We start from the raw sequence: 17,126 nt of genomic DNA, 5'->3' as shown, positions 1-17,126 counted from the left end.
TATATGGACAAAAGTATTGGGACACCTGCTCATTCACTGTTTCTTCTGAATTCAAAGGGTACTAAAAGAGTTGATCCAGCTTTTGTTGCGGTCACTGTCTCTACTGTCCAGGGAGGAAGGCTTTCTACTAGATTTTGGAGGAGGAGCCGTGAGGTCATCCCATCCAAAAGTACTGGAGCACCACCATCCTTCTGCACAACCCAGTTCCTCCACTGACTGCTCCACAGCTCAGTGCTGGGGGCTTTTTACACCACTAGCCCACTCCCGTAATTAGGCATGATGCCATAAGGTTGATGTTTTGTTTGTTTCTATTGACAATACGTCTGTACGGAGGGTGTCCAAAATTATTTGGACATAGTATCATTTCTCTCCACGTTCTTCAAGATATTTTCAATAAACGCAATCCAGTGCTGACCAGTTAGTCAAGAGGACCCGTCCAAAACCAGTGCATCTTTGGGTTCGGTATGCTCTTGCTCAAACCTGTGCAGGGCCGTGCAAGCTTTCGGCACCATATTAAATTCCTAATATGGGTTTTTGACCGTAGTTAACATTTCTATCCACTCTGTGCTGCACAGCTTTGCCCAATCTCCTCCATAATCTGCTGGATTATAGGAAAACATCTCTCTCTCTCTCTCTCTCTCTCTCTCAGTCTCTCTCTCTCTCTAGCTCTTTCCAAGGTTCAATTCAGTTCAGTTCTATTAGCAATGCAAAAGGTGAAGGCATGAAGCCAGTACCAATCATTACAATACAATTAGCGCATTAGCAAAATGCATATTAGCAGCGCTCCCAGTTATGCTAACTATGGGGTCACTGTAAGGGTCATTCCCATCACATATCTGACCAGGAAGCTAAACTTCATTAGCTTGCAGTTCTCAGGAAGGCACGCTTGTCGGTACGGCTGACATCGGGGCCAGTGACACTTCCTGTGGTTAAATCAGAGGATTGGCCTGGGCGAAAATCCCTCCCCATCTGATACGTGCCAGGTGGGGGGTGGGGAGATTGGGTCACTGCAAAAGGGCTCTAGCTAAGCGTCCAGCACAAATCACTTTTAGGGTCACTGGGTTTATTTCAGACACTAAGCCACTGGCAGACAGTCAACAGAAAGGGAGAGAGAGAGGGGGGGGGGGCAAGCGAGTTACACTGAGCGGACAAAAGTATTGGGACACCTGCTCATTCATTCGTTGTTTCTTCTGAGATCAAGGGTATTAAAAAGAGTTGGAGTAACTGTTGCGACTGTTCAGGGAGGAAGGCTTTCTACTGGATTTTGGAGGAGGAGCATTGCTGTGAGGATTTGATTGCATTCAGCCACAAGAGATAGTGAGCACCACCACCATCATTCCAGGGAACATAGTTCCTCCACAAAGCCATGTTTCGGTGCTGAGGCGCAGTACTTACTGCGGACGTGGTTCTCCGCACAGTACAACATGTCCGCGGCGTGGATGAACTGGTAACCAGTGCCTCTGACTCTTAACTCTGCCTCGGTGTAGCCCAGAACGATCTTACCCCTGCAACACACACACACACACACACACACACACACACACACAGACCAGTGGCCAATGATGAATCAGAAAGTAGGTGTTTCTAATAAAGTGGCCAGCGATGAAGCATAGGAGTAGGTGTAGTGATGAATGATAGGCGTACGTGTTTCTAATAAAGTGGCCAGTGATGAAGCATAGGAGCACATGTTTCTAATAAAGTGGCCAGCGATGAATCATAAGAGTAGGTGTTTCTAATAAAGTGGCCAGCGATGAATCATAAGAGTAGGTGTTTCTAATAAAGTGGCCAGAGATGAAACAGAAAGTAGGTGTTTCTAATAAAGTGGCCAGTCTATACAAGACTTACTTGGCATCGCAGGCCATAGGGGTGAAGTCCAGCTTGTGCTTGGTTCTGAAGATCATGTTCTTGGTGCGGATCTCCAAAATGGACGGTGGCTGCAGGGGCGTGGCTACAGCAAACAGGGCCAGCTGGGCCGGGACCTGACCGCCGTCGTCCAGTCGTCTGTTCTGCCCGTGGAGGAACTTCAGACGGCCCTGGAGATTCAGCGCCTAGCAAAGGCAAAGTCACCGCTGTGATCTCACCACCACCATGCTTCAAAGCTGCACCCATTGCTGACACAGATGTGCAAATGCACACACACAGCTGGTCTAGTCCCTGTAGAGAAGAAGTACTGCCAATAGAATAAGACCCTCTGGATTAGATGACCCTAATGACCCTTAATGACACCATGCTGCCTAATGCCATGGTACTTTTGAATGGGATGAGTTGGGGACTGCAATTAAATCCTCACAGCAATGGACAACCTTTGGACAGTAGGTCTCAACGAAAGCTGGAGAACATTTTTAATCCCCTCGATTTCAGAAGAAACAGTAAGTGAGCAGGCGTCCCAATACTTTTTAATACAGCTGAGGCTGGACCCCCGCTGATTGCTAGTCTCTTGCTAGCTGTGGTGAAGCCATTAGCTAACTAGCGATGCGTAGCGTCCAGGACAAAAGGCTGCGGTGAGGCGTGACCCACTTGCTTAGTCAAAGCTAAACCACTGAGTCAGACAGAATCCGTCCAGAGTCCAAATGAGGACACCTTCTTAGCCCTGGTGGGGCATTCGGGGACAGGGAGTAGCAGGGTGACCATATGTCCTCTTTTTCCTGGACATGTCCTCTTTTTGGGACGCTGCAGATGATACACTTTCTGGGTGTGTGGATTTTTACAGCTCTAAGCACCTCAGTTTAAGCCCCGCCTTCTTACCTCCACTATTGGTCTACATGTACCTGCATCTACATCAACCATTGGTCAAACTGCTTAAGCCCCGCCTTCTCACCTGAACTATTGATCTACATGTGCCTGCATTTACATTAACCATTGGTCAAACTGCTTAAGCCCCGCCTTCTCATCATCACTATTTGTCTACATGTGCCTGCATCTACATCAACCATTGGTCAAACTGCCTCAGAGCTCCTTCAGACGTTCCTCCACAGTTTCCAAAAGTTCCTCACAGATCTTATCCTTTTAGCAGCCTAGAGCCATCTACAACGCGAGGAACCGGGCGAGGAACGGTTCTGCTGGCTACTCACCAGGAATCCAGAGGAGTTGTCTAGGAGGCAGCGGAAGCGGCAGACGAAGCTCCGCTCTAGGAAGGAGGAGTTTTCAGGTGGGAGCTGCTCGGGGTTGTAGGTCACCAGAGCTGAGCTGGACACGCTGTCTTCATCTGAGGGATACACACATCAGGCACACGGCCAGTTTATCAGAAACCCCTCTCCTGCAGCCCCACTTTACTGTTGCTGACCTTCCGGTCCTGGATTGTCCTGAACTGGATTTTGGCCATAAAATTAAAACCACCTGCCTAATATTGAGTAGGTGCCCCTCATCCATGCCCTCAAAGCAGCTCTGACCCGTCCAGACATGGACTCCACAAGACCTCTGAAGGTGTCCTGCTGGTGGTCCTGTCCGGACACCTTCAGACGTTAGCAGCTGATCTATCAGCAAGTCCTGGAAGTTGTGAGGTGGGCGGGGCCTCCATGAGCATCAGTGAGCCCTGGGCGCCCATGACCTTTTACTCACCTTCCTTGGAGCACTTTTGGCAGGTACTGACCACTGCATACCAGGAGGGAACCCCCCACGAAACCTGCCCGGCGTTCTGGGAGATATTCTGACCCAGTCGTCTAGAACATCCAGCCCTTGCCAGGAGCCACTGGAACCAGCTGATCAGTGTTCCTCGCTTCACCTGGGAGTGGTTTTAATGTTATGGCCGATTGGTGTACTGGCAGGTGGACCGTCGAAACGGAGATGCTGCTTTTTTTGGCTTCTCTAACATTTACATCTCAGCAGCCGTCCGGCTAAAGGTCAGATCGTGAAAGAGTGTGAGGGGTTGTAGCCTGGCTCTATGGGTGGGGTGATGGGTGGGGGTGTGGGGGGATGGGTTGGGTTCTGGCTATGTGTCCGTGTGGGGTTTCAGAGTGAACAGCTGCTTTGACACAGAGTGTGTAAGTGTGTATGGTAGTGTTTGTGTGTCTTACCTCGTGGGGACTCATGGGCTTGTACTGCAGTGGGTGGGGGGTTGAGGGCCCAGTGCAGATTCCGTCTGAAGGCCTGCTGGTCCTCGGTGTGAATCAGCTCGAACACGGACTGGTGCATTACATCCGTCTGAGAGAGTATATATAGTACTAATGTAGCATAACTACAATGTATATAGTTTGAGTGTATATAACAAAGTATTATACGCAGTACAACCATATCATAAATACATACAGTATTATATGCATTATTAGTAGTAGTATTTGTATTATTAATAAAATAAAGTTTGTGGACACCGCTCTGCTAATGCATTGGATGAGCTTTCGGACAAACCACACTTTGCCCCATATTTTACCACATACCTATACCACAGCAACGCCGTAGCAACCACCTAGCAACACCTTAGCAACCAACATCTATACCACAGCAACACCTTAGCAATCACCTAGCAACACCTTAGCAACCAACATCTATGCCACAGCAACCAGTGGGCATCACTTTAGCTTCAGGAAATGCTCTTTTCTAGTGACCTACAGAGGAGGTGGTGTGTGTGTATGGATTCACGTGTGTGTGTGTGTGTATGACTCAGCTGATCATCTCTAATCGGTGTATGCAAACATGTGTGTTGGTAATACCGAGAGTAAATACTATTAGCTCCATTAATCGCTGTTAAGCATGATGGGTAGGAGGGCAACCTGCTGAGTATGTGTGTATACGTCTGTGTGTGTGTGTGTATGTGTGTGTGTGTGCGTCTGTGTGTATTAATAACAGCAGGAAGACCTCGTCCAATACGAAATGATTAACCCGCAGCTGACCCTGGCGGAATTACGTCTTATCCCTCGCTCCATCTCTCCATCCCTCTGACTATCTCTCCGTTGCCCGGGGTGTGTGAGATTCAGATTCAGGCATGGATATACAGTATATACACCTTACACAGTATACAGTAACCCCTTTTACCATAATGTTATATACAGTAACGCTCTATACAGTAACGCCCTATACCATAATGTTATATACAGTAACGCTCTATACAGTAACGCCCTATACCATAATGTTATATACAGTAACGCTCTATACAGTACCGCCCTATACCATAATGCTCTATACAGTGACGCCCTATACGGTATTGGCCTATACCATAATGCTCTATACAGTAATGCCCTATACAGTGACGCCCTATACAGTAATGCTCTATACAGTAACGCCCTATACCATAATGTTATATACAGTAACGCCCTATACCATAATGCTCTATGCAGTAATGCCCTATACAGTATTGGCCTATACCATAATGCTCTATAAAGTAACGCCCTATACAGTGACGCCCTATACAGTTACGATCTATACAGTAATGCTCTATACAGTAACGCCCTATACCATAATGCTCTATGCAGTAATGCCCTATACAGTATTGGCCTATACCATAATGCTCTATAAAGTAACGCCCTATACAGTGATGCCCTATACAGTTACGATCTATACAGTAATGCTCTATACAGTAACGCCCTATACCATAATGCTCTATACAGTAACGCCATATAAAGTGACGCCCTATACAGTAATGCTCTATACAGTAATGCTCTATACAGTAACGCCCTATACCATAATGCTCTATACAGTAACGCTCTATACAGTAATGCAATATACAGTAACGCCCGATACAGTAACACTCTATACAGTAATGCTCTATACAGTAACGCTCTATACAGTAATGCAATATACAGTAACGCCCGATACAGTAACACTCTATACAGTAATGCTCTATACAGTAACGCCCTATACCATAATGCTCTATACCATAACACTCTATACGGTAACGTTCTATACAGTAACGCTCTATACAGTAATGCTCTATACAGTAATGCTCTATACAGTAACACCCTATACAGTAATGCTCTATACAGTAATGCTCTATACAGTAACGCCCTATACCATAATGCTCTATACAGTAACGCCCTATACAGTAATGCTCTATACAGTAACGCCCTATACCATAATGCTCTATACAGTAACGCCCTATACAGTAATGCTCTATACAGTAACGCCCTATACCATAATGCTCTATACAGTAACGCCCTATACCATAATGCTCTATACAGTAAAACCTTGTGGTTTTCCAGTAGTACTTCACACTGTATAACTAAAGTGTAGATTATTATAGTTTTATATAAAGCAACACTGTATATTATACATATGTAATATTCACTACAGCAGTAATAGTGTGTTTGTGTGTGTGTTGAAGCGTACCTGATGGAATCCTAGGTAATCCTGAATAGTGTGAGAAGAGTAGAATATGATCCCGTCTGATGTAATCACCAGCACAAACCCACTCAGAGCCTGTAAACAATAAACACACACACACACACACACACACCGAATCAGTGAATAAAAGCACAGAGTAGGGCACACCAATCCTTTTAATCTGACTGAAAAAAGCTGTGCTGTTTTGTTTGTGTGTTTGTTGTTGTTGTTGTTTACTTGTGTCTGGGTTCTAGAAAAGAAATAACTGCTTCTGTCATTTCTGTGTACAATATTCACATTACAATACATATATACGATCTATAATATAAATAAGATAATATAGAATAATAGTACATGGAGCAATAATGCAGCACATGGAGTATAGTGTATTATATATACACATAATATAGTACAGTACAAAATGTAGCATACATGTATAGTGTATAGCGTAGAGTACGTAGTGTATAGTGTAGTGTACTTAGTGGATAGGGTACTTAGTGTATAGTGTAGAGTGCTTCGTTTATGGCATAGAGTACTTAGTGTATAGTGTAGAGTATGTAGTGTATAGCGTAGAGTATGTAGTGTATAGTGTAGAGTATGTAGTGTATAGCGTAGAGTATGTAGTGTATAGTGTAGAGTATGTAGTGTATTGCGTAGAGTACGCAGTGTATAGTGTAGAGTATGTAGTGTATAGCGTAGTGTACTTAGTGTATAGCATAGAGTACGTAGTGTATAGTGTAGAGTATGTAGTGTATAGCGTAGAGTATGTAGTGTATAGCGTAGTGTACGTAGTGTTTAGCGTAGAGTACGCAGTGTATAGTGTAAAGTATGTCTTGTATAGTGTTGTGTATGTAGTGTATAGTGTAGTGTACGTAGTGTGTAGCGTAGTGTACTTAGTATATAGTGTAGAGTATGTACTGTATAGCGTAGTGTATAGCGTAGTGAACGCAGTGTATAGCGCAGAGTATGCAGTGTATAGCGTAGTGAACGTAGTGTATAGCGTAGTGTATGCAGTGTATAGCGTAGAGTATGCAGTGTATAGCGCAGAGTATGTAGTGTATAGCGTAGTGTATAGCGCAGAGTATGTAGTGTATAGCGTAGTGAACGTAGTGTATAGCGTAGTGAACGTAGTGTATAGCGTAGTGTATGCAGTGTATAGCGTAGAGTATGCAGTGTATAGCGCAGAGTATGTAGTGTATAGCGTAGTGTATAGCGCAGAGTATGTAGTGTATAGCGTAGAGTACAGTAAGTGAAGTAATCACTGGGCTTTTATCTGTTAGTAAGTCGTTGTTATACACAGATATACTGTAAATATTCAGCGGGTCAGATCAGCATCTTCACTTCACACACACACACACACCCCTCCAGTTGGTGTGTCAGTGGCGACACAGAAACGCTAAAACAAGAGAAAAGAGTCACGAAATATGTCACAGTGTGTGTGTGCAGTGAGAAATCACACGTCAGCACTAACTTCCTTCAGCTGAGTGTGTGAGGGTATATGTTTGCATAGGTGTGTGTGTGTGTGTGTGTGTGTGTGTGTGTTGCCTTCAGGTTCGGCATGCAGTTTTACTATTCATCACCATCTGGGAGAGCTTTACAGCAAGGATGTGTGATTACGGTAATGTGTCCAAACATTTCACACACACACACACACACACACACAGCTTTATGTTAGCCATACAATGTCATAGCGCTCACCCCCCCAGTGCCTACAGACGTACATTCAACACACTGTATACATGGTGCACACACACTCACACTGCTCCTTCAACCTCAACAAACAACACACACACTCACACACACACACACACACACACTCACACACACACACACACACACACACACACACACTGTAATAAGCGCAGTGGCTGAACGTTGATGCTCAATATAAATATTTAGGTTCAAGTGAGCATCACACAACCCCAGCAGGGTCGAGCGACAGTCACTTAATGTCAGCCTCAAACAGAGAGAGAGAGAGAGAGAGAGAGAGAGAGAGAGAGAGAGAGAGAGGCTTACAGAGAGAGAAAAGAGCATTTAACACTATATTATTTTCTAATGCTATACACTACATTACACTATACACTATATTCTCACCCTATACACTATATACTATATTCTAACACTATACACTATATACTAAATTCTAACACTATATACTATATCCTTACACTATATACTATATTCTAACACTATACACTAAATTCTAACACTATATACTATATCCTTACACTATATACTATATTCTAACACTATACACTATATACTAAATTCTAACACTATATACTATATCCTTACACTATACACTATATTCTAACACTATACACTATATACTATATCTTTACACTATACACTATATTATAACACTAGACACTATATACTATATCTTTACACTATACACTATATTATAACACTAGACACTATATACTATATCTTTACACTATACACTATATTCTAACACTAGACACTATACACTATATTCTAACACTATACACTGTATATTATATCCTTACACTATACACTGTATATTATATCCTTACACTATATTCTAACACTAGACACTATATACTATATTCTAACACTATACACTATATCCTTACACTATATTTCAACACTATACACTATATACTATATTCTAACACTATACACTATATCCTTACACTATATTCTAACACTAGACACTATATAATATATTCTAACACTATATACTATATTCTAACACTAGACACTATATCCTTACACTATATTTCAACACTATACACTATATACTATATTCTAACACTAGACACTATATACTATATTCTAACACTATATACTATATCCTTACACTATACACTATATTCTGACACTATACACTATATACTATATTCTGACACTATACACTATATTCTGACACTACACACTATATATTATATTCTGACACTATACACTATATTCTGACACTATACACTTTATATTATATTCTGACACTATACACTATATTCTAACACTATACACTATATTCTGACAATATACACTATATACTATATTCTGACACTATACACTTTATATTATATTCTGACACTATACACTATGTACTATATTCTGACACTATACACTTTATATTATATTCTGACACTATACACTATACACTATATTCTGACACTATACACTTTATATTATATTCTAACACTATACACTATATTCTGACACTATACACTATACACTATATTCTGACACTATACACTATACACTATATTCTGACACTATACACTATGTACTATACTAAGGGAGTGAGGGATGCAGCTGAAAGGAGAGAAAAAGAGAAGACTGCCAGAGAACCGACAGCTAAAGTGAGAGCTCCAAATATATCTCCTCGGTGGAAGTGAAGGTATATGGAGAATATCTCTGAATACTTTAACTCATTTGATCTCCTCTGAATAAAATATGACCCTCCTTTATCTGCATTATTCACGAGCCAGTGTCTGAAACTGGAACACAAGTCAACCTGCAAATAGCTTCTCTCTCTCGCTCGCCCGCTCTCTCTCTCTCTCTCTCTCTCTCTCTCTCTCTCTCGCTCGCCCGCTCTCTCTCTCTCTCGCCCACTCTCTCTCTCGCTCGCCCGCTCTCCATCTCGTCCAAAAGGAACCGACCCATACCTGCAGGAGCAGCTCCCCCTCCGACAGCCATCCGTCCACCAATCCCGTGGCTTTATTGCTGTCCTGGCTACTGCCATTGGTGTGGTTCTTGAGGGCGACTGGAGAGAGAGAGAGAAAGAGAGAGAGAGAGAGAAAGAGAGAGAGAAAGAGAGAGAGAGGTTATTAAAACTGACCACAGCAGCACTGGAAGTTAAGCGAATTTCCCAAGGGCTTGACCAGGATTACCCATTCAACCCAGGGATTTGAACCTACAACCTTCTCATCGCTGCCTCGCAGCTCTTAAATATAAAAATCACAACAAACAACAAATTCGAATGATTCAAATTCTGAGGAATCAAAGCATCACCCCCTCTAGTGGTCTAGTGAAAGGCGATGTACGCTAGCAGACGCAGAAGCAGAAGGTTGTGGGTTCCAATCCCCACGCCTTTCCTTGTATGACTGATTCATTCAGCACTGCGCCATGACCCGAACCTGGACTGCATCTGGCCTTCACTTGTGACCCACATACCGCTGTTTGGAACCCATGTATATATTTTAAATCCCTTCGATTTACATCTGCTGAAAGGACAAAAGTATTGGGACACCTGCTCATTCGTTGTATTTAAAAAGAGTTGGTCCTGCTTTTGTTGGAGTCACTGTCTTTCTACTAGATTTGGAAGGAGGAGCACTCTGCTGTGAGGATTTGATTGCAGTCGACGACAAGAGCAGGGTGCCGTTAGTGAGGTCAGGATGTTGGATGATATCCCCAACTCATCTCCAAACAGCATGAGAGGCGATTCACCTCGTTAGCCCTCACTTAACCTCCTCGTTGACCTCCGACTCTGGGTGTATCCCCGGCATGACCCCAGACACCCACCGGCATGCTTTGGGATGATGTAATGAGCAGAGGACGGGGCGACGTCCAGGCACCCAGGCGTCCCCTGTGGTTTGGATGAGGGGCTTCAGGTAGGCCTAAGCGCTGGGACCACAGCGGTGTCCGGCACAAGAACCGCAGTGTTCTAGACTCTATTTGTCTCAGGAAAAGCAGTCTGGCCATCCAGGAGCCTAAACCTAGCTAAATGCTAATGGTCCTCGCTAATGCTAGCAGATTCTAGGCCTATAACCCCCCCCCACCCCCCCCTGCACTCGGCAGGCCCGGCTCTGCTCGTGGCGCTCAGCTGTAGTAGGTCACTGCACATCGAGCCTCAGGCCGTATGCAGTCAGCAGACACTGGCTCATCGATTAGTGCTGCCTAATAAACTCGGGGCTTTGCAGCTCTGAAGTGATTAGCGATTAGCGATTAGCCGAGTCTTACCGCACTCCTGGTGTAACGGAGGCCGTTCATCAGAACACACCCAGCTCACACATGGTGTGGTACCGGACCTGTGCTTCTTTGGCTTCCAAGAGGAGTTTGCGGGGGACTACAGAACCTAGAGACACCCCAAAGGGCGGGCAGTTCCTCCATCATCTTCCTAGCATGCTAACGCTAACTCACATTGACCTCCGACCTGGCCTACAGATTCCGGGCAGACCCCTGACCCCCCGACCCAAACGCATTACATATCATTTTTGCGGCCTACAGCAGTAGCAACGGCTAAACTGGTGCAGGCGCCATAGGTGGATATACATACAACATGCGGACAAAAGTATTTGGACGCCTGCTCTATTCATTGTTTCTTCCGAAATCAAGGGGATTAAAACGAGTTGATCCTGCTTTTGTTCCAGGGTGGAAGGGTTTCTGATCTGATTTTGGAGGAGGAGCATTGATGTGAGGGTTTGATTGATTGCTGTCAGCCACAAAAAGCTTTAGTTAGCATCCCATCACCGACAACCAGTACTGGATGGAGCTCCACCACCATCACAGTTCACACAGCGTCCTGACAGTGAATATTCAGTCTAAACTGGATTAAGGACGTTTCCATGAGTCAGTCCCTCTCTCTCTCTTTTTTCCTCCTCCTGTCAGAGTGAATGAGGAGAGCGAGGAAGACAGGAGAGAGAGAGAGAGATAGAATAAGAGAGAAGCCGTGTTCGGCATCAAATATTAATGAAGCCGCCTCTCTGTACAGTATCACACGCCAATGAAGTCACCGGGACAGGGGGCGGGGCCTGGAGAGGAGCGTGACTCGTACTGGCTGATGGCGGTCGGGTGCACTGGGTGAGCGGAGTAGCTGAGGGAGAACTGAAGCAGCCAACAAACGATCAAAACATCAAAACAGACCCGGCTCACACTGCACACGCCAGTGCACACGCCAAACACACACACACTTACACGCCCTCGCAACGGAGACAGATCCTAAATACTAGAAGGATACGTGGACCGTAGTCTGGAACTGTAGCATATTGTGTATTTATATATAAATATATACATATATGCTGCATGTATAGTATTACGAGGGGCGTCCACATACTATTGGCCACATATGCACACATTTATAGATATGCATATACACATCACAACGGGTCACGCTCATCAACTCAAGGTCTGCCATAGGATGCGCCACCTTCACCACCAAAAGCCACTCTGTGAAATTTCTGCTCTGCTAGAGCTGCCCTAGACAACCGTAAGTGCTGTTACTGCTCAGCTCAGCCACTGGACCGTCTAACTGCGAGCCAAGCCCTCTTGTCCAATATCTGTGCTTGACCTCACAAATGCTCCCTTGACTGCACATCCAACATCTTGTGGAGAGCCTTCCCAGAAGAGTGGAGTCAACGACATCATAATGATGGATGGCAGTAGGTTTCGAATGGGTCAGGTGTCCACATACTTTTGGCCATATACAGAATATTTAGTCGGGAGGTTAATGGTTAATTCCACTCACCCCGTCTCATCCAGGCTGTCCGAATGTGTGTGTGTCGTATAACATTATTTTGAAGTGCGCACTTCGTAGTGTGTAGGGTTTATATCTGATGAACTAATAGAGCACCAATGCTAATCTGTATGAAATGTGTGTGTACACACACACACACACACACACACACACACACTGGAGTCTTCGTTTCTGTTCTCACGACCCCTGAATTTCATGAGTCACTGACCACCACCTTCTTTCCAGTACCCTCCTATGTATGTGTGCATGTGTGTGTGTGTGTGTGTGTGTGTGTGTGTGTGTGTGTGTGGAGGAGACCGTGTGAAGATCAAGACCAGAGGTGAGCAAGACCAAAAAACACCAAGACCAGGTGTGGGTGAAATACACACACACACACACACACACACACACACAGACACATTACTCTAATATTATGAAGGGAGTGTCCACATACTTTTGGCCACACCGAAACATAAACACATATACTCTGGCACTAAAACTGGTTGTAATCACCAGCCTTCAAATTTCTGCCCTGATAGAGCTGCCCCAGACAACCGTAAGTGCTGCTGTGAAATTGAAGCTGAGTCAAAGACAGAATCAAAGCCCAAGACTAGGGCCAGACGAGGTGTGGGACGAACGTCGAGTCCAGACTGAGACCAAGAGAGGGCGAGACATAGTCAAGACTAAGATCAAGAGTAAGCTAGATTGAGTCAAGGCAGAGACAAGACTGAGACCAAGAGTGGGTCCAGAAGTGAGCGAGATCGAGACAAGACTTAAAGAAAGATTGAGCAAGACAGAGTTAAGACAGAGACAAGACTGAGACCAAGAGAGGGCGAGACATAGTCAAGACTAAGACCAGGAGTAAGCTAGATTGAGTCAAGGCAGAGACAAGACTGAGACCAAGAGTGGGTCCAGAAGTGAGCGAGATCGAGACAAGACTTAAGGAAAAATTGGGCAAGACAGAGTTAAGACAAGACTGGGACCAAGAGTGAGCGAGACAGAGACAAGACTAAGACTGGGACCAAGAGTGAGCGAGACTGAGACAAGAACAAGACAAAGTCAATACTAAGACCAGGAGTAAGCAAGATTGTGACAGGGCAGAGACAAGACTGAGACCAAGAATGGGCGAGACTGAGTAAAGACAGAGACCAGGAGACAAGAAGACTGAAACAAGCCTGGACCAAGAGTGGACGGGTCAAGACCGACACCAGGAGTAATGGAGACAGAAACAAGACTTAGACCAAGACTAGGATCTGGCGAGACCGAGACCACACAGAGACTGAGTCAGGACCAAGACTGAAACCAGGAGAATTTAGTTAATTTTGTTACTGTTCCTTTAAAACAATATGTAAATGAGCTAAGTTGTGATTGGCTGCCCTGTTTTTTAGTTGAGGCTTCTAGTTTTCCATTCCACCTTAAATCACACAGGCTCCACAATGCTGCACCGTTTAAGGTGGGCTAATCCAGTGCACACCTCACTCCCAGCCAGTGTGTGTGTGTGTGTGTGTGTGTGTGTGTGTGTGTGTGTATCGACTACTGTTCCAAGAAGCCTCTATTAGCACTGAGCTGAAAATGAGCTTACTGCAGTTTAGTGTATCCGCCACATCCTCATACATCCTGCACACACACACACACACACACACACACACACTAAGTCATGTTAATGAAAATCAGCAGAAAAGACTGTCACATCAAACACACCCAGAACCCCTACCTTAGCTTCCCCTCACTGGCCACTTTATTAGAAACACCTGCCTCATACTTCAACTCGCTGGCCACTTTATTAGAAACACCCATCTTAAGCTTTCACTTTCTGGCCACTTTATTAGAAACACCTACCTTGTGCTTCCACTCACTGGCCACTTTATTGGAAACACCTACCCTGTGCTTTTTACCGCTGGCCACTTTACTGGAAACACCCTATCTTGTGCTTCCACTCGCTGGCCACTTTATTGGAAACACCCTATCTTGTGCTTCCACTCACTGGCCACTTTATTGGAAACACCTACCTTGTGCTTCCACTCGCTGGCCACTTTATTGGAAACACCCTATCTTGTGCTTCCACTCACTGGCCACTTTACTGGAAACACCTACCTTGTGCTTCCACTCGCTGGCCACTTTATTGGAAACCCCCACCTGGTGGGAACCCCCGACCTCCTGCTGGACTCCAGACAGTCTGAACAGCGGGCTGGTTTGTCTGTTCTGTTGAGGTTCCTCCAGAAGAACCGCTCTGCAGCTGTGCTGTTGTGATCCCACCGCTCAGACCCCAAATCCCCCTTAAAATATCTCACTAATGAGGGAGAGGTTGAAACCAGCCGGCGGATCTTTGGAGGGTCCGGGTCGTTCCACTGCTCTGATGTCAGGGGGTCATAAATTTCACCCCTCGATGACATCGCCATGGTGTCTCGCAAACAGAGCAGCGCTGAAGGATTCAGGCTGGAAAAGTGGAGCACTTCTGAGACATGACCTGTCAGAGAGCGAACGGGGACCAACCAGGGCCAGATGTGCCCTCCACAACCCCATCTACACACACACACACACACACACACACACACACACACACACACACTGCCTCACTCTACATCGTTCCTCATTCCTCATGTCACCAACTGCGTCTAACAGACATCCACTCCTCTGCCTTCTTCACGGAGGAACACCCCTTACCTTCTACCACTCACTGGCCACTTTATTAGAAACACACATCTGCTTTCACTCACTGGCCACTTTATTAGAAACACCCACCTTCTGCTTCCACTCACTGGCCACTTTAATGGAAACACACATCTGCTTTCACTCACTGGCCACTTTATTAGAAACACCCACCTTCTGCTTCCACTCACTGGCCACTTTATTAGAAACACCCACTAACTTGAGCTTCCACTCACTGGCCACTTTATTAGAAACACCCACTAACTTGAGCTTCCACTCACTGGCCACTTTATTAGAAACACTCACTACCTTGTGCTTCCACTCACTGGCCACTTTATTAGAAACACCCACTACCTTAAGCTTCCACTCACTGGCCACTTTATTAGAAACACCCACTACCTTAAGCTTCCACTCACTGGCCACTTTATTAGAAACACCTACTACCTTGTGCTTTCACTCACTGGCCACTTTATTAGAAACACCCACTACCTTGTGCTTTCACTCACTGGCCACTTTATTAGAAACACCCACTACCTTGTGCTTTCACTCACTGGCCACTTTATTAGAAACACCTACTACCTTGTGCTTTCACTCACTGGCCACTTTATTAGAAACACCCACTACCTTGTGCTTTCACTCACTGGCCACTTTATTAGAAACACCCACCTTCAGCTTTCACTGACAGGCCACTTTATTGGAAACCCCCTGCACTGAGGCGGAGCTACAGTCTCTCATTAGAGGCTTAATGGGGGTTTTTAACAGGGTTCTGTACAGCTTGTCCAACCTAGCAACAGTAGCTACGAATGAAGACGTTTGTGGGCGGAGCCTGGATCGTCCAGATGAGTAAATGTTTCTGCAGAAGTTTGTTCTAATCTCCTCAGACTGACTCTGTGTGTGTGTGTGTGTGTGTGTGTGTGTGTGTGTGTGTGTGTGTGTGTGTGTGTGTGTGCTGCGTCTCGTGTGTTTTGGCTGGGAAAATGGATCTTTAGTGAGGTCTAATCTCCCAGATTGTTCCTGACAGGCAGCCGGAGCGCTCCGCTGAGGGACCGCCGCCCGACCCACTGATTAAATCAGCTTTAATTGGCACTTTAACGAGCAAACAGTGAGACGTACAGCGCAGAGTAAACACACACAAACACACACCTGTGTACTTAACTGGTTTAATGTTCTAGATAAGCTCCCCCAGTCAGAGCTGTGGTTCTACTGTGGAGGTGAAGGGAAGCAGACGTCTGAAGCTCTAATAAAAGCTCCTCACAGAAAGTTCTTCACCTAATGGTGATGAAGACGCTGCCTGATGCCTGAGACACGGTTCTACCAGAGTTCTGAGAAGAGTTCGGCTCTAGAACCTGCTTTTAGAACCAGATCATTAAAATGGTGGAGGGATACATGCTGCAGGGTGTAGTGCAGCTACAGAAAGTAGTCCCTAAAGAGAACTGGATTAGTTCAGATTCTCTATTCACTATTTTACCTTCATCATCATCATCATCATCATTCCATATAAAACTCAGAAGACTCGTGTAGCTGCACTGGTGGGTTTGGGTAGGAGATAAACTATGGGCTGTATCTGTGTTGTTATCATGGCGACCGGCGCCTGGTTCCATTCACCACCACTGTAGAGAAATCAGAGTAAACTCTTCTCACAGACTGAGTAGTGCAGCAATTTTGAAAAATAGGCTGTGTCCCAATTGTGCACTACACACCCACACTATAAGGTGTAGACTATCTACTAATCTTTATAGTGCAGGTTTGGCAGGTTAGTCCACAAAATAATGGTTGTCATGGCAATAGCTACTAGATGATGAAA

The 17,126-nt window shown here is 45.1% G+C and overlaps 1 protein-coding gene across 1 annotated transcript in view; it reads right to left on the bottom strand.

The window, feature by feature from the left end:
• Positions 1-17,126, bottom strand: part of ahr1b (aryl hydrocarbon receptor 1b) — a 33,298-nt gene that overhangs the window by 8,113 nt on the left and 8,059 nt on the right. Inside the window, exons 3-8 of the mRNA XM_072671592.1 lie at positions 9,888-9,985; positions 6,259-6,348; positions 4,014-4,140; positions 3,072-3,205; positions 1,846-2,048; positions 1,396-1,505 (exon numbers count right to left, since the gene is read on the bottom strand). Coding sequence (XP_072527693.1) covers positions 1,396-1,505; positions 1,846-2,048; positions 3,072-3,205; positions 4,014-4,140; positions 6,259-6,348; positions 9,888-9,985 — 762 coding nt within the window. The remainder of the gene's footprint in view (positions 1-1,395; positions 1,506-1,845; positions 2,049-3,071; positions 3,206-4,013; positions 4,141-6,258; positions 6,349-9,887; positions 9,986-17,126) is intronic.

Source organism: Salminus brasiliensis, chromosome 25 (genome assembly GCF_030463535.1).
Source record: "Salminus brasiliensis chromosome 25, fSalBra1.hap2, whole genome shotgun sequence".
In the NCBI taxonomy this organism is placed as follows: Eukaryota; Metazoa; Chordata; class Actinopteri; order Characiformes; family Bryconidae; genus Salminus; species Salminus brasiliensis.
This window is presented reverse-complemented; position numbering and strand designations above follow the sequence as displayed.